Source organism: Stegodyphus dumicola, chromosome 7 (assembly GCF_044657685.1).
Source record: "Stegodyphus dumicola isolate Sdum_Otavi_A_Nest chromosome 7, ASM4465768v1".
Taxonomy (NCBI): Eukaryota; Metazoa; Arthropoda; class Arachnida; order Araneae; family Eresidae; genus Stegodyphus; species Stegodyphus dumicola.
In genome coordinates this window covers 61,099,734-61,119,298 of record NC_140774.1, presented here as the reverse complement: position 1 = coordinate 61,119,298, position 19,565 = coordinate 61,099,734, and the positions used below count along the sequence as shown (strand labels likewise).

The window sequence follows — 19,565 nt, the reverse complement described above, 5'->3', positions numbered from 1 at the left end:
ATCTACACTTTGTTTATCTTTAACGCACGGCGGTATGAAATGAATTGGAAGTTGATCTGTCAGCACTATCCTTATCTTCAGGACAGATGTTTTTATTTTATTTGGCTTATAATTCCTTACTAAATGTAGTATTTCATCTCAATGTACTCCGTCTTTGATATGATTTAAATCAAATTTCCCATCATTATAATTCGCTTCCGATAGCGAAGGAAGTGACAGAGGTTATTGAAAATGAAAAAATTTCGTTTGACAAGTTAGTCGGTATTCTCGGCACAGCAATTACGGGACTTGAACAGCGGAACTTTGTAACTGAACAAGAAATTATGTCTGTTTATAGAATTAAAGAGAATGTATTATCACATAAAAACAAAGCAACTTAAACAACTTACATTGAAAGAAATGTTTAATAAAGTAAACAAATAAATATTAAGCTTTTTTTTTTTTTTTTTTTTTTTTTTAAATTTTGATACCCTTTAGATCATAATTGTTCTTTATTTCATAAGTTACGGTTTCATATTTTTAATTTTATAATTTCTGCATGCCATCTTACAAGATTTAAACTGATGATCTATAATCTGGAATCGCCGAAGTCCCGACGAGTCCGGATTAATGACTTTTGACTGTATATCATACAGTATGTACAGCTGGTTAAAAGCACGGAAGAAAACATTAATGCACTTCTTTTGCCTCCCAAATTCTTATGGCTTGGAATCAATCAAGAATCTACTAAAGAAAAACTTGAATGTGCAAGAAAAATCAACTGTTTGGGGAATAAAAAAGTGATATAGCCAAATATATATACATACATATATATATATATATATATATATATATATATATAGCACTATGGAAATTTGGAAAATGTTAGATTACCCTTGCTTTTTCCAAAAGGAAAACAGAAGCAGAAATAAGTCAATAACATACTCTTGAAGCTTTATTTTCTGATGTTTAGAATCAATAGTGAAAGCCATCATAGAAATATTAGGACTTAAATTATCATAATTTTAAATGATATGAATCACAAATATTCACTAAAAATATCACTGACACCAAAAATGAGTGAGGAAACAAAATATTAAAAATAAATAATTGCTGTTTAGATACATAACTGTTCATAAAAACACACCAAAAGCCAAAATACAGGTATATAAAATATGAAACAGAGAGTGCGAAAAGGAAGGTGACCTTGCACTGGTATATGTTGGAATATTAAAACAAAAGTTTTTTTTTTTTTTCACCATGTATCAAATATAACAAAAGTTACACAAATAACTATTAATAATATACACTACAATAAAATATATTATACTAGTTATAACTTACTCTCATTATGTAACAATAAGCAAAACTGACCTTAGATATTTTGTATTTACACAAAATGCCAAATTTTGGCACCTGTGTGTATAATGATAAAAAAAAAAATCTATATAGTTTTTTTCCCAGTTAACTCACCACAATCAGTTTCATCAGAATTATCTTCACAATCTGTAAAATGATCACAATGGAAAGTTGCATTTATGCAATGCCCACTTGCACACTGAAATTCATGACTACCACAATTACTGTAATGCTTACCTAGAAATAATATAATTTTATGAAAAACAAACTGACTTATTTGCATGAATTCCAAATAAAATTATACAAAATAACATCAATATGAAAAGTATGAAGTATATAACACATAAATTTTTATTGATATTTCATGAAACTTAATAAGCTTGCTAGTTAGTGAATATATTCGTGAAATGTTAAAAACTCTTTGTTACCTGAATTATATAAAGAGTTATCCTCAATATATAATATACATGTATCTCACACAGAACAAAAAATATGAATAGATTATTAAACAAATAAATTTCCTCACTTATATCTTTACATGATTTCCCAAGAATGTGTATAACAAAAAACTTACAAAATTGAAGTGAAAACAGGAAATAATATGCAGAATATTGTACAGAAATGGTTTGTGTACATTTTTAACAAGTTGCTTTAAAATATACTTCTATATAAACTTCTAAAATTCACAATGCATACACCGAGTTTTAAGACTGAATTCACAAAAGTCAGGAAATTACAAAAACAACTCACTTATTAATTTAGAAATCAATCAACTAAAATCAGTGTTATATTTACTAATTTTTTAGTTTTGATCCTGTCAAAATTTGCAAACATAATGCTAATTTTTTTTGTTTGACTTCTAAATTAATACTTGTTTGGCATGTTATTTTATCTTAATTAACCTATTCACTGTTTAAACTTTCATATGTATTCCCCCAAAATGTTTCACATTTCTTAGCACTGTTAAAGAGTTTCTAGTTTACTCTGTAGAAGTTTCTAGTTTACTCTTAGGTCCAATCATGACAGTTTTCCAAATTTATGAAATTTTCTAAAAATTTGCTGTTTTGGGTGAGATTTCACTTCAGAGAATAGAGAGTAGTTTGTAGGTGCATAATGATATTTTCATTTGTAACAAATTGCTCGCTAGCAACTGCCTTATGTAAAGAAAATTTTATTTTCCTCTTCAGTTCACCCACCAAGTGTTTAACAGAAGATATTGGCTGCATAAAAGCAAACAAATATAAATTTCTTTCCTAAAACAGAAGCTACTTTAATGGAAGCAAGTTGGGATGTGTTAATTATTGTTGAGATATATTACTGAATTGCAGCTTTAATGGACTGGAGCACAAGAGGTCTCAAATTTTTAAATAAGTTAAGCTGTCTTTTATTTTGAATAAACTTGAATGAATCAAAGAGAAGGCAAGAGACCACCCTACAAATAATACACTAAGGGAACCCATAAAAGTAAAGGAGGGAAAGAAGAAAGATTATCCCCAATAGATAAAATCTTAAAGAAAATGGGAAGAGGAGACAACAGTAAAGGCAAGACTGGGAACAGAGTAAAAAATCTACAAATTTTGAAATATCCAGAATGTCTTTTCCAAAATAATAATAACAACAAGGAAAAAACGCATCAATAATTTATGTGTTTTTAAAGAAAGATCTGCATTAAAAGTTATCTAAAACATTTCGATTATCTATGAATTATTCTACCAATTACATACAGAACACACTGACATCCCTCCCAAAAAATGGACATAATCAGAAACTTACACAGAATGGATTCTTCGTCAGAGTTATCACCACAGTCATCTTGACCATCACATATTTTGCTTTCAGGTATACACAAATTGTTTCCACAGCGAAAACGTCCGGGAGGACAAGCTGTCTTGCCTACAATATATATATATATATATCAAATGTCGTATGACCTTAAATTCACTTAGTTTGAAAACAAGTTTTTCTAACACTTGTGCAATAGCTGTAAAGTAAGATAATAATAATTTATTTACTAAAGAAATATTGATTATATTATCTCCTAATATAAATTTAGTAGAAGCATCAAAAAAGAGAGAACCCATATGTAGGAAGTTTAATTCCGAAAATTGTGTTTTAAAGTAGCTTGAATGTAAATTATTAAAAATGTTTTAAGGAGACTTGAATTAAATCATGAATAACAAAATTTCAAACTTTGAAAAAGAAATTAAAGTAAGAATGGTTATGCCAAACTGGTAAATTAAGTTAGGCCATATAGTTCCATGAACTGATGGGATTTAGAACCAAAGTAGAGTAACAAAGAACTCATTCTGAATTAAGCATTTTTGCTAATACAAATTTTGAGTGAAAAGCAATTTATGTAGTAAAATTTATAAAATACTTCAGTAAATGTCCCCCGACACCTTTGCTTTTATGCATGTTAATTCAAAACTATTTGAATAAAAATTAAACAGCGGTAATTTTAATTGGAATTATGAAATAGAACTCAAAGTAATTGAAATAAACATTAGAAAATTAAGAAACATAATGCTATCTTTGCAAAAACAAATCAAATAATAAAAATTGAAAAATTAATATATATATAATAAGAAAAAAATGCGAAATGTACATGAAGATATAAAAGGCCAGAAAATGTATTAATTAACTTATGTTCATTCTAGTGGGATGTCGGTAAAGTGTTGTCTTCGGTGTCTTACTCAGAAGGGGTGTGCGTACGAAATTCCGTTATCGGCAGTGGGGATACTTTGAATTATTTCAGGCGGCGAAACTTGTGAGAAGTAATTTATAGGACATGGGAGGGGAGTTGAGGGACGTTTGTTGCGGAGTTCTTGTGAGTGAAAACATCTGTTAAAATTTTGAATATACTAACTAGTGAATGGAAATTAATTAATTTCTGGCTAATTGTTATGTCGGAAGAAGGAAGAAATTTAGAAAAGGAAAAAAAGTAATTTTCACTGTCAATGAGCTATTTGACAGACTAAAGATTATGAAATAGGCTCATTTTTTTTAGTAACAGCATAAGAAAAGTCTGAAAACAATTAGCTTTTTACATAATATACAATTTTGTAATTACACTATGTATAAATCCTCCAACAGATAGTCATCCAACTTATACCGCCTTCTCAGGTATTTATATATGCTGCCTTCTCAGTATTTAGCGCCTCTTCTTTTAAGACAACTAATACCTAATTGATTTATTAACCAATGTCTTAAAAGAGCAGGCACTAAATACTCACTCTAAATCATTTAACTGATAAGGATATGATAATTTGTTCCTAAACCTGAGAAGGCGGTATAAGTTGGATGACTATCTGTTGGAGGATTTGTACATAGTGTAATTACAAAATTGTATATAATGTAAAAAGCTAATTTTCAGACTTTTCTTATGTTGTTACTAAAAAAATGAGCCTATTTTTCATAATCTTTATTCTGTCAAATAGCTCATTGACAGTGAAAATTACTTTTTTCCTTTTCTAAATTTCTTCCTTGTTCCGACACAACAATTAGCCAGAAACTAATTAATATCCCTTCAATAGTTAGTATATTCAAAATTTTAACAGACATTTTCACTCACATATGAACTTTGCAACAAACATCCCTAGTCCCTCCCATGTCCCATAAATTACTTCTCACAAGTTCCGCCGCCTGAAATAATTCAAAGTATCCCCAGTGCAAATAATGGAATTTCGTACACACACCCCTTCTGAGTAAGACACCGAAAAAAAAAAAAAAAAAAAACACTTTACCGACATCCCACTAGAAAGAAGGTAAGTTAATTAATGCATTTTCTGGCCTTTTATATCTTCATACACATTTCACATTTTTTTCTTATTATATATGTATATATATATATTAATTTTTCAATTTTTAATATTTGATTTGATTTTGCATTATGTTTCTTAATTTTCTAATGTTTATTTCAATTACTTTGAGTTCTATTTCATAATTCCAATTAAGATTACCACTGTTTAATTTTTATACAAATAGTTTTAAAGTAACATGCATAAAAGCGAAGGTGTCAGGGGACATTTACTCAAGTATTTTATAAATTTTACTACATAAATTGCTTTTCACTCAAAATTTGTATTAGCAAAAATGCTTAGTTCAGAATGAGTTCTTTTTGTACTGTGTTCTAAATCCCATCATTTCATGGAACTATATGGCCTAACTTAATTTGCCAGTTTGGCATAACCATTCTTACTTGAGTAAAAGATGAAACACCTTCGTATTTATTAATTATGGTTCATTGAACGAGAGTTGGTTTGTTCCCCTTGAAAAGTCAACTAATTTCTGATCAATAGCGATAATTACTTGCTTTTAATTTAATTTCTTTTGCAAAGTTTGAAATTTTCTTATTCATGATTTAATTCAGGTTCCCATAAAACATTTTTAATAATTTACATTCAAGTTACTTTAAAACACAATTTTTGGAATTAAACTTTCTACACATGGTTCACTCTTTTTTGATACTTCTACTAAATTTATATTTAGAGATAATATAATCAATATTTCTTTAGTAAAAAAATTATTATTATTATATATATATATATACACAGATAACTGTATTTAAAACTTATTTCAGCAAGAATTCCAAAAATTAAGCCACACGAGAGGGGAGCTTAAGACATTATCAGTTAAAATTATGAATACATGAAAATATCAGTCTTAATTTACAAACTAGAAACTGAAAGAAGTTATTATTTAATAAAATGATTAAAATATTACCTAATTTTTGATGAATAAAATACTATCCACTTTATATTATGCTACTGTACATTTTTTTTCCTAGATATATATAAATTTACAAGTAATATAGTTCTAAATAAAATGTCACTGCATGTGTCTGCATATATATTTACATTACATTGGAACATCAACACCTTAAAGCTTTACACTGTAAGTGATAGTAAACATGCAATAGAAATAATGTCAGCAATAATATCAGGTAGCAAAACCTTACTTAAAAGAAAGAAGGGGAGAAACTAGAAGTTGCTCTCCCTTCCTCTAGAGATAACATACCAAGGATTTAAATTTTTATTTATTTGATAACAAACAAATTAAATAAATATAATATTATACAACTACAAAATAAAATTGCAAGATATTTATAGCCCACAAATGAAGAAAATTTCTTTCCATTAATTTCTTTGCTTTATAAAAAGTAAAGCAAGCCTTTGAAAGATTCTAGAAGTAGAAATGAAGTACAGGAAAGAGACAAGTATCATTAATTTACAAGCAAAAAATTTTTCAGTCTCCCTAAGCCTTAAAAAATTCATCATATAATAGCAAACAATTATTAAAACAATAACAAAAGCAATAATGATACAATAAAATATATAAACCAAATAAATAGAAATAATTAGAGGTGGAATAAATCCTAATTTTCTCAAATCTCTTGAATTCTTCGTATAAGAATACAAGTTAAATAAAAAAACTTTTACATACAAATTTTTAATTAAAGCAAATTCCATATCTACATGTAATAAAAGATAAGTTAAAGAACAAAGTTTCTTAAATATGACTATATTTATTCAAAAGATACATTCAAAATTTAGTAAAAGAAGGACATAATTAAAATTGTTTATTATTGAAATTCATCTTCACAATATACAGTTGACCAAAAAAAAAAAAAAAATATTTGAGTACGAGTTTGAATTTCATAAATCATTCAAAAAGCTTTTTATGTAAACTTTTTAAATCAAGGCAAGCATAGAGGAGGAAGGATTATTTCAAGAGTTTATATAGATAAACACTAAAAACAGGATGCTAGATTCGCTCAGGAAAATTAAGAATGTAGCACTCAAGCTGTTACAGAGTAATATTTATGATATTCAGGTTTACTAAAATTGCAATAAGCCCATTATGCTTTTTTTTTAACTAAATGCTTCTGTTGCATATCAATAAATTCATTTTTTTTAAAGTTTTGAATTAAAACTTTTAGCTGTTCTTAGATTATGGTTCAAAATATTCAAATGATGAAAAAAATGAAGATCCATTTTCCAATCTCGAATTTTTTGCAAGATTTATGAGATTCCACGCCACAAAGATTCAAATGTTCTTTCCTTAGAAATAATTACTTGTCACCTTTAAATAATGTCTAATAAAAACTGAAAACGTACTGACAGACTTAGATGTTCTAGTCTGTCATTATCTAGAAGCACTGATAATGCATTAATCTACCAACACCTAAATTTTGTTAATGGCCAGCTGTTTGATTTTCGTTTATAGTTGTTTAAAAGAGAGTGTTTGGCAAAACTGAATGGGTAAGTCTCTCAAGTTACAATGGCCTGGTAGTCCTACAACCATTGTTTGTAAGAAATATTATTTACTTTATCCTATGGAAACTGAACTGTAACACTTATTGAGTTTCCTGCCACTGCAAATATTGTCTGCACAAACAGTTCACGCTGGTATATTTAATCACACTACGACAAGGACAAGTGGAAAACAAGGACTATGACATTCAAAAAGCAGAGTGCTCGGGTGCCTCATCATTTATATTCATCAGGCAATTACTTCGATGATTTTTCGGCTCATGATGGAAATCAAACTGTGTCATATGTTCTGTATGATGCTAAGAGCTTGAAAGAGAAAAATATGCTCGACTTGTTTAGATTGATATAATTTATTGCTTATATAGCTCTCTCTGTAGTCAAGCAAAGCCTTTTACTAAAACTGCCCAAAATCTGTGTGCTACTTTTGCAATAAATGTTAAACTTTTTTTCAAATGCTGCATAAAAAAGTACTAAATACTATTTTTATTTTTCATTTCTTTTCATAAAAACAAAAGCCGTTTCTTCTGTAAACCAATAGAGGTTTTAATATACACTCATGTCCAAAATTATGTTTACATGCATAAATTCACGGATTTCTCAGAGACTATGACTTATAATTTAATGAATTTTTCGTGGAATCATACATAACATGCTGACACATAAATGCAAAAGAAAAAATTGAAGATCACCTCATATGATATAAAATTGTAGCATGAAACAATAAAAATGATAATAAAGTGTGACAAAGAGAGTTAAGAAAAAAAGGAATGATTCAGAAAAAGAATTAAGTCTTACGAATTTAATATGGAATATGATCTCCCCTGACTTGTACACACATATCACAACGTGTTTTAAGGCTGGAAATAACGTTGTTAACCACAGTTTGGGGAATTAATCTCTACTCTTCCAGCAATGCCGTCTTCAGAGCATTTACATCTCTAGGAGGAGGATGTATACGTGCAATTGCTCTTCCAAGGTAGTCCCATAAGTTCTCTATCGGGTTAAGGTCAGGAGAGTTTGGTGGCCAAGGTATTCGCTTCACTTTCAAGGAATTCATCAGCGAGGTTTGCTCGATGTGGATGGGCATTATCATCCATAAATAAAAAGTCAGGTCCATATGCCCCCTGAAAAGTCTTACATAAGGCTCTAAGACCTCATCCCGATATATCTGGCCTGTCACAGATCCGCTGCTGAACACGTGTAGGGGCGTACGTCCATCGATCATTATTCCACCCCATATCATCACACCTCCACTACCAAAACGGTCACGTTCCACAATGTTCGAGGGATCATTACGTGTTCCTGACTCCCTCCAGATGTAAACACATTTAGAATCACCAGTTAAACTAAACCACGACTCATCAGTAAAGAGAACATGGGACCATTTATTGCTAGTTTTGATGTTCTTTACACCAATTAAAGCAATCCCTCTTTTTCTGTGAAGACTGTAAAACACATACCCTTGGCTTTCATAATTTAATGAATTTTCATGGAATCATACATAACATGATGACACATAAATGCAAAAGAAAAAATTGAAGATAACTTCATATGATATAAAATTGTAGCATGAAACAATAAAAATGATAATAAAGTGTGACAAAGAGAGTTAAGAAAAAAAGGAATGATTCAGAAAAAGAATTAAGTCTTACAAATTTAATATGGAATATGATCTCCCCTGACCTGTACACACATATCACAACATGTTTTAAGGCTGGAAATAACGTTGTTAACCACAGTTTGGGGAATTAATCTCCACTCTTCCATCAATGCCGTCTTCAGAGCATTTACATCTCTAGGAGAAGGATGTATACGTGCAATTGCTCTTCCAAGGTAGTCCCATAAGTTCTCTATCGGGTTAAGGTCAGGAGAGTTTGGTGGCCAAGGTATTCGCTTCACTTTCAAGGAATTCATCAACGAGGTTTGCTCGATGTGGATGGGCATTATCATCCATAAATAAAAAGTCAGGTCCATATGCACCCCTGAAAAGTCTTACATAAGGCTCTAAGACCTCATCCCGATATATCTGGCCTGTCACAGATCCGCTGCTGAACACGTGTAGGGGCGTATGTCCATCGATCATTATTCCACCCCATATCATCACACCTCCACTACCAAAACGGTCACATTCCACAATGTTCGAGAGATCATTTCGTGTTCCTGACTCCCTCCAGATGTAAACATGTTTAGAATCACAAGTTAAACTAAACCGCGACTCATCAGTAAAGAGAACATGGGACCACTGATTGCCAGTTTTGATGTTCTTTAACCAATTAAAGCGATCCCTCTTTTTCTGTGAAGACAGTAAAACACACACCCTTGGCTTTCTGGCATAAAGGTCTTTTTCATTAAACCTTCTGTATATTGTGTGCCGTGATGCAACAGTTCCAGTGGCGGCTGCAAGCTCTGAACTTAACTGGCGAGCAGTAGCCTTTCTGTTACGATGGGCAGTTAATGCCAGATACCGATCTTCAGAAGCAGTTGTCATTCGTTTCCGACCTTGTCCAGGCCTCCTTACAACACTTCCATCATTTTGAAACTGTTTCCATAGCTTAGATACTGTCTGTCTTGAAATATTCAGACATGTGGCTGTTTCCATGATTGACTGCCTTGCTTCTAAACGGCCGATAATTCGCCACTTTACAGATTCTTCCAAATGATACTTCAAAGCCATAACAAACCGCTTTGAGTCCCTACACACTGAAATCAAACGCTATGTTGCAGAAATTCACTCAAATATTCAGTTTGCGCAAAGCGCTTGATTCACCCTTGGAAGACGTAATGTCTAGATTTGCATATCACAAACTGTTTGATTACTTTTGATTGGATAATGCTAATTAGGCTTGGTTTTCACACATTCCCTGCAAATACGGATCACATTGATTCGATATTTCATTGAATATCATCATTTTTGGGTATGTAAAGATAATTTTGGACATGAGTGTAGTTCTCAACAAAGCTATGCAGTATAAAGTTAGTCTTTTTAATGTGAGAGACACTTTTATTACATACGAAGACAGTCAACTCTAACATTGCACTATGTAACATAATATAACAGAAAGGTAATATTTACTACAAAGTGCTGGATTCTCATCTGAGTTATCACTGCAATCATTTTCTCCATCACACTGCCACAGAGAAGAGATACATTCAGCCCCATTGTGACAAGCAAACTGCCATCCTTGACAAGTAGTAGCTACTGGCAAAACAATTTGATATACAAAACTATTTTTATAAACTGTAGTTTAATATTTATGCGCTTAATTAAAAATATAGACTTATATTACTGTATATTAAGAACTGTGCTATAAAATTAATGTTAAAATAAATCCTTTTTGAGCAATTAAAAATAATAAGCAAAGTAACAAAAAATTTAAAGTTGCAGATTCATAGTTCATATAACTGAGATTTTAAAATACAAAAAAAAAAAAAAAAAAAAAAAAAAAAAAAAAACTGTACCACAGCCTTCTTCATCTGACCCATCAGCGCAGTCAGTGTCACCATCACAGTGCCACTCTGATAATATGCAAAAGTTCGTTGAAATGCAGGCAAACTCATTCGCTTTGCAAGTTACATCTAAAATTAAAATGAATAAGTAAATAAATAAAAAATCAAAATACTTAAATTTCTGCTTAAGACATAAACATTTAATCGAGTTTTTAAAATTTAAGTAAAAACGTAAACTTAGTCTAGCAAAGATTTGCGGGGGGGGGGGGGGGGGGGGGGGACTTCCAAAATCTATCCCAAATGAAGACATTGGTGTGTTTCACTTCCAGTTTGGCTTAATTCAGCTATTTAAAATTATCTGCAGTCAGAGTTTCTTACACAAATTTCAGTTAAAACGTTATAACAGATCTACTACTTTTTAATGTCTTTGTGACTCTTAATGCCCATGATGGCTTGCCACTTGGGATTGCCATAATCTGTTTTTTTCCCTCCCTTTCAAAAATGCAAATCTGTTGAGGTAATTAACTGTAATTTTTACAAAACTTTTGCTTACCTCTCTTGTAGATAATATAACAGAAAGCCGAAATTCAGGTGCCGAACATCCAGAATGATATAATATCTGGACCACAAGCCAATAAATAAATAAATAAATAAATAATAAAAACCCTCCCCTTCCCATTATAAAAATCTAGGAATAGAGAATACAATACCTAACAAAAGGAAACATATGTGCGGTAAATTCAATTTTCTCCTGACCAACTGACATTCCTGCACGTCACTTTCAAACACCTGCTGGCTTGGGAATTCCATCATCGCCAATAGCAAGACATTGTATTACAAATTTCTACATATCTTGATAACTCTACCCCCTCAAAAAAATTCTGTGGGAGAAGCAAGATATTTGTCAATGCTCTAACATGAATAAATGCAACTGCACAGTTGTTAGTCGGCAGAGTGAAACTCTTAGAGCTCAGGACTTTAACACAAATGCTCTTTATGCTTATTATTAAGCAAGATAGAAGAGAAACTAGTCAAAGTAAAACATACAATTAGGTAAAGCAATAACCTTGTGTTTAGCAAGGATTTTAGTCAAGATTCTGCTGATTTCGAGGACAAACAGGTGCAGGTCCCTCTTAATCAGGAATAAACAAATCTTGAATGAAAGAAAAACCACTGCAGTATTTTTACCCAAAAGGAGTAATGTGAAAGAGACTGTAGCATCATCTATCAGCAGAAATAGTAATGAGAATTGAAAAATTAAGTTAACAGAATTGTATAAGTGTTAGAAAGGACTGAATTATAATTAAAGTCATTAAGCTTCAAGGAAATTCAATTCACCAATAGGAGAAGCCTTTTGGATGATTTTTGTAGATCCAAAGTCAAAATTGTGTTTACATTTCTGATACTAATTATCTATGAAAGACAGTGAGCGTAGCTACGGTGGGGCAATGGGGGGACATCTGTCCCCGGGTGCAGCATCCAGGCGGTGCCAAATTGATGCTATGAAATTTTTAATGAAATGTTTTCCATTTATGGCACACAGAAAGGGGTGCAAATTCTTCAGTTGTCCCCAGGCACTGGAATCCTAGCTACGCCACTGATGAAAGAATTGTTAACTTTGCCTTTTCAGACATAAGCTTTATCTTCCTTAATGCTAAATTTTAAAGCCATTTTAGTACGGTCAATATTATTTCAACTCACACCGACAACATATGCTATAAATTCTCCAAGGATTGAAACTGGAGGTGAAATCTTTAAGAATCAAACAATTTTATTGACAAGTGAAAACATTAATTTCTGAAGAGTCTATGAAAATTTGTAACTGATAGATATATGAAATGAAATTAAAAAGACAAGGTTGTTAATGTTAATTCTAACAGTGGAATGGCTTCTTTAATAGCAAGGCAAACAAACATTTTTTAAAGACTATCAATGACAACAGGAGATAAATCCTCTGTTAGTGGCAACTGATCTAAATAACTTAGTTATAATCAAATAACTGAGTTATTTCTGAGGAACAAACTTTGAAAATGTGAAATGCATAATAAAAAGAAGCCATTTTTTGCTTAGCCTACAGTAGTGGCTACAGTTTGTTACATGACAACCTAGAAAGGTAGATAAACAGTAGTGGGTTTATGGTAAACAGTAGTTCTGAAATCAGATTCACTGAAAATTATAAAAATATCCAAGAAGGGAAGTGAATTGTCACATTCAATTTTAAAAGTGAACTGGATGGCTGGATCAATACAATTTATTACAGATAAAGGGTGGGATAATTTTTTTTATTAAATGAAAAAATGCAAAAGTGTCATCTACACAGCTACACCAAAGACAAAAGGATAGTTTCCCAATTTATATGACCTCAAAACAGTGCATGTAAAAGTTAGCAAGTACAGAACTGAAGAGATTACCGATAGTTAATCCTTCAAATTTGTCTTCCTTAAATCAAGGATTATCTCCTATGACTACAGATAATGCCTTTAAAATATTTTCATCTTGCCATTAAATGACATTCCACTGACAGAAATAACACGAAAACTTTGTCATGCCTCCATTTCATCCTTCTATCAGTTCCAAAATTGTATGGATTCTCCAGAAGATTAGTTTGGTTATTTTCAAGCCTATCAATAGAATCCCTAGCTCGATTTTTAAAGATTCCATTTCTGACTTTAATTCTTGGGTAATTTATAGCACAATTTAGCAGTGTGGTTTGAGCTATATCAAACAAACTAAATATTAAAGTTTCACATCAAGGAACATATATCTTATGCCTCAAAAGGCAAAATTAACAAGTCTTCCATTATATTTGGAAATTTAATCACATTTTTTAATTGGGGGGAGTCTGCAAAAATTATCCAGGAAGCTTCTTCCATTGGTGAATTGGATTTCCCTGAAGCTTTTCACATTTACAAAGGTTTATCTTATTTATTAAATGACTTTAAAATTCCAGTCTAGTCCTTCCTCATGCTTTTAAATTTCTATTAATTCAACTTTTCAATTTTTGTTACTATTTCTGCCAACATGTGCAGCTATTTTCTCATTCGCTTTACGATTTTTGGGTATAAATACAACTATGGCCTTTCTTTTGTTACAAATTTCTTTGCTTCTGATGAAGAGTAACTTGTACCTGTTTTCTCTCAAAATGATACAGTCTTGACTAAAATCTAACAAAATTGTTGCTTTGCCTAATTTTAAGTTATTATTAATCCCTGATTAATCTTCCTTTTGAACACAGTACCTGATATTATTAGATACACAGTAAATGATATACTAAAAAGAAATTTCTTTAATTAAGATTAGTATGAATAAATTTTTATACCAATAGATTCTACTGAAAACTAATTTTCAAAAAGGGAATGTCCAAACGAAAAGTTAAAAATATAGTTAGTCCTTCCTAAGAAAAGTACTCGCAGTTCAACAGAATTCTCGTCTAATGTGAGTTGCCTTAAATAAATTATATTCAATGCTAACGTTTACTTATATTCTCAGAAATACAGATCATTTTCAGAAGTGGTTGTCTGTGGTAGATAAGTTGTAATAACAGATTTTACAGCGTTTTTTTTTTTTTTTAATTCAGTGACTCAGGAAAGTTTTTATGATTAGTTGAAATATTATGGATGCTCCAATGGATTGTTCAATACTTTTTATATATTGTTGTTTTATATCACTGGCCATATGCAATTTAATGCATTCATTGCAAAAGGCTAACAACCATAGATCATTTAATTGTCTCACTGTCAGGAATATTGCCCCATGTGCACTAGACAAAGCATCTAATTTTACACACAAATGAACATGTTAGTTCCATCCCACTTTGACAGAGAAAACCACAGGCAATGGCTTCAACGGTCTTTTCCATTACCAGCAAACCTCCCACAAGACACTTCTGGCAAGCTGGTATTAAATGACACCACACTGCACAGATACTAAACATTCAAGCCTTTTCCGGGATTCAAATATAGCTAAATGATATGACAGTTAGCAGTACTAACCACTATACTGATATTCGTGGCAGTTCTAGATGCTTTTTTTGCTTTTTTTTAAAGTTTGACACTTTATGCAACAGGTCAGAAACAATAAATAAAAAGGATAGAAAAAAATAAGTTAAAACTTTCTAAAATGATCTTTGACAGTAAAAGATGGGCTCACCAGTGGCTGAGTGGTACAGTCACTAAACTAGTTTGACCTGGGTTCAAACCCAGCAAATAGGCTGGCCTGATGGATATTTTTACGGTTTTCTCAACATGTAACATAGATAATGGCCTACTTCTCTACAAATGCATCGTTTTCCAGGAACAGATAGCTCTCAAGTAGCTTTGCCTTAAAATAGTGGTATTCAAACTTCATGGCAGAGGGCATTGACCCTTATATACCATCAATTTAGATTTTTTAGGATTTTTATCCACCTTGCAAACCCACTATAAGTTTTTGTGGCCCCATTTGGGGGTCATGATACATAAAAATATATAATCCTTAGAAAGTGTATATTTGCACATTTGCTTCAATTGAAAACTACAAAGTACACACGGGTTATCTACCTGAGAGAAGGGATACCTTTATGGACAACTTTCTGAATGAAATTGGCTTACATTTATATTACACGAGAAAACCTTTGACATGCTCATACAAGATGCATATTTGCCAGGGTTTGAACTAGCATTGTTCAACAGTCTTATCTACTCAACTACTGGTGATCACGTGAGCTAATATGCATTTGTTTTTAAGTAACAATAGTTTTAAAGATTAATTATACAAACAATGAAATATATTTCAGACTTACTACAACCAACTTCATCACTCTGATCATCACAATTATATTCTCCATTGCATCGCCATGATGAACTAATGCATTTACCATTATCACAACGAAATTCACTTTCTGAACAATTCCTGAGAACTGAAAATTATAAATATATTAAGTATTAGTTTAAAATACCATAAAAAGCAAAATTTTCAAAGATGTTTATATTCATGCATTTAAATATTTTTATACTCACAAAAGAAAAATATAATAATTTCTATTAAAAGTTTTAAGGCCAGTTTTGTTATTTTTACTTCCATTTATCAACTTATCATTACATAAGCATCATATCTGTTTTTTCTGAAAAATTTTAGACCATATTTAAGATGATTTAAAAGTAAAATTAATGCTAAAAATGCATAAGGTACATGTAAATATAGCTTGTAGCAGATATTTTTCATTATGCAAGTGGCAAAAATCCACACTATATTTGAAAAGTACAAAAACCTTCAAAGTAATTTGTTTTGCTATTGTTTTGATTAAATATGTAAGGATTGTATTTGTAAAATAATTAACTGTTATATTAAAATTAAATTTTCCCCCCCTTCACTCTTTTTTTTTAAACCTATTTCTCTCCCTTCCCCCTTTTTTGCGTAAAAAACACCTCTAAAGCTATAACCAGGGTTCGTACACATTTCTGCACATGGAAATTAAGTACTTTTAACCCATTAACTGCCCAAACTAAAAGGAATGTTTCGTTTCTCACGAAAATAATAGCAAATATTAAATTAAGCATTTATAACATAAATTTACATTCAAAATAAAAAAAAAAAAATGCTCTTACCTGTGGAAAAAGCGAGTGTTGCGTTCGCGCAACGTCAGTGGAATAAGACTACGGATGTTTAGTGAGTAGGATTGTACTTGTGTGATGTTTCCTTTGAGTGGAGCGCAGGATTACTTTTTAGCTGTATAACATTTTATAAATCTACAAATCACATTACTTGTAATTAATTTAATATTAAAATATACATTGTATTTCTTTTACAAATACAGATTATTTCATTTGAAAGATTCAAGCATGAAAAGCTTGATTACAATCATGATGTAAAGCTACATTACATACTTTGCACCTATAAACAGTCTGGCTATGGTACTCTTTACAACAAAGTCTTTTGTTATCAATGGACTTTACGATAAAATGTCTACCATCTCCATTCAATGGTTTTTGAATGCTGAATTTACTAGATCTTCCTGTTGCTGATCTATTTCTGGCTAATTCTACACTCTCAATAGGAGTTTGCAAAAGGACTAATGCATTCTCGCGTCTGAAATCTAAAAGAGACTATATTTCCAGTAGAAAAAAGTGGTGATATTTAGTAAGTTTAGATACGGTCTCACCTCATATAATTTATCAGTATTGTCAATTTGACTATTGTCAAATGCAAATTCTGCTTCATATTCCTGTACTGCAAACGTGATATCAATTCTCGTACAACAGGAACAGAAATGTCCTTATCAAAAGACCAATACATTTTTTCTTGAGGTAAAGAATGATATCCTGTAAGCAATAATATTCCAATAAATCTTCTCATATAGGCTTCAGATGCAATAAATTCTGAGTTTTTTTTTTTTTTTTTTGCTAAGCGTCAAACGAGAAGAGAGTAAATGTCTAAACCAAAAAGAAAATTGAAAATATGTGCACTAGTTTTACCTTGTGTTTTGCCTTTTATAATTTCTCTTCTATCTCCTTCTTCATGTTCTTCCTGAGTCATAACTAACAGTTCCTTTTTTATCCACTTGAAGATTCCAGTCGTCTGCTTTTTGAACTTTTTAGTATGACTGTAACTGCTTTTAGAAGGCTGAAACTTACTTCTTAAGTGAATTTCAACTTCCACAGCGGTATCATTTGGTAAAATATCATTATCATTATTTAAAACATTGATATTTCTTTCTTCTTCGTCATTAGCCTCTGCAATTTCTGGGGGAACAACAACAATATCAGTTTCATTTGGCCATTATTAACATTATCATCATCTGTTTCTTCATCAAAAAATCTTTAAAGGGCTTCTTCTAATGTAAGATTTTTAAAGCAGCCAGAACATCGAAAGGAATGAGTAAAAAAAAAAAAAGATTACCCGTTTCCTGCTGACGTTGCGTCAGCGCAACACCTGTTTTTCCTTCCTTCCCAACACAAATATAAACATCTGACTGATGTAATGTTCTGATAAACGGTGACCTTGACTAAAAATAGATCACTCATAAAGATGCAGCAAAAATACCCGGTCGAAAATTTTGCTTAAAGTATGAGATTAATTATTATAAACAAAATGATTGTTGAAGGCAAATATTCTTTTACAAAAATAATCTTCATAATATTCCCTACACAAAATCATCTGCTGGTATAAAATATCTTAGGTAGTTATATTTATATATGCAATTATTTTGACTGTTGCGTCAAGGCAACACCAGCGGCTAATGGGTTAAGGACCATTAATGAAAAAATTAAGGACCTATGAGCAAATAGCAATTAAAAATATTATCAATGCCTGAACTTCACTTTTGTAATACCATTCAAAAAATAAAATAGATCCCTAAGTAGGATGCATTATTATTAAACATAACTTAATTAACATAATTATTAGTAAGTTTGAGTATAAAATATACTTTATGAAATTTATCAAACAGCATTAATTATTTTACACTTATATGTCTCATTACTTGCTATATCTAGAGGTTTACTAAATAGCCAGGTAGATTTTATGTCAAGCGTCATAGGTTAAAATGAGAAGAAAATCATAATAAGAATTATTTATAACAAAAGACTGGCTGTTGTCACCGCTGCTCCTTGCCTAAAGAGAGACCTGCAGACCAGAACAAAACTGAAAGGCCTGATGTGGGCACGGTTAGCTAGTTTTTAAAGTTAGTTGGGCTCTGTCTGTTGCAGTTAGTGTCGTAGCTCTGTGTAGAGTTCCAGGGGGTGTAACCCAGTTAATATACTTTAAGGTTCCAATAAGCCACTAAAGCACCAGAGGTGACACTAAGCTGCTTTGTATTATTTTAGGTCTCACTAGATACGAAGAATAAGTTTTACATGAATTTTTACATTTTGTGTTTTACCTTGTACCACACTAAGAAATAATGCTTTCATTATTCACTTTAATATGCAATAACTCACTTTAATATGCACAGATAATTTTTAAGGGTAGCAGCTAGTTATAAATTGAATTAGATAGTTAGATAACCTTAGTCATTATGGATTTACATGACCATTATTAAATTTTACCTATTTTTTAACAATACTGTTAAAAGTCCCTATTAAAATCACAATCTAATAAAATTTCACAGTTTAAAATACATGCAATTTATGTCATTGATTCTTCAACGATATTAGGATAATTATACATTAAAAGCTACAAAACATTTATGTTTGATAGTATACTCAGCAAAATATTTATGCTTCTTTTTAATTTGAAGCCTGGCCAGACATTTTGGCTAATTTATATCGATTTCCTTCTCTTTAAGCATCTTTACTAAGAATTAGAAATTTCTCTCAATATGCAAACTAGTGTTATCATTAGTTTCTGCGTGCTTTATCTCCTAAATTGTCAACCTCTCCACAATGTACCTATGAGGGTTTACTTGATCTGGGAAAAGTTAAGTCCAAAAACTCCCGACAGACACAAAGCAAATTATCACTATATCACAAAGAAATTACAAAGGTTTAAAAAAGCCTCTTATTTAAAAAGAACTTAAAGGTATGTTCTTAT

General features: G+C 31.1%; 1 protein-coding gene across 7 annotated transcripts in view; it reads right to left on the bottom strand.

Moving 5' to 3' along the window:
- The window catches only part of LRP1 (LDL receptor protein 1), a 627,804-nt gene that overhangs the window by 131,902 nt on the left and 476,337 nt on the right, over window positions 1–19,565 (bottom strand). For 5 of the 7 annotated variants that reach the window (XM_085820318.1, XM_085820321.1, XM_085820322.1 and 2 more), the window contains 5 exons: window positions 15,838–15,954; window positions 11,070–11,186; window positions 10,684–10,809; window positions 3,112–3,231; window positions 1,453–1,575 (listed from right to left, as the gene is read on the bottom strand). In XM_085820318.1, coding sequence (XP_085676444.1) covers window positions 1,453–1,575; window positions 3,112–3,231; window positions 10,684–10,809; window positions 11,070–11,186; window positions 15,838–15,954 — 603 coding nt within the window. The remainder of the gene's footprint in view (window positions 1–1,452; window positions 1,576–3,111; window positions 3,232–10,683; window positions 10,810–11,069; window positions 11,187–15,837; window positions 15,955–19,565) is intronic. The other 2 variants (XM_085820319.1, XM_085820324.1) reach the window with 1 other exon arrangement.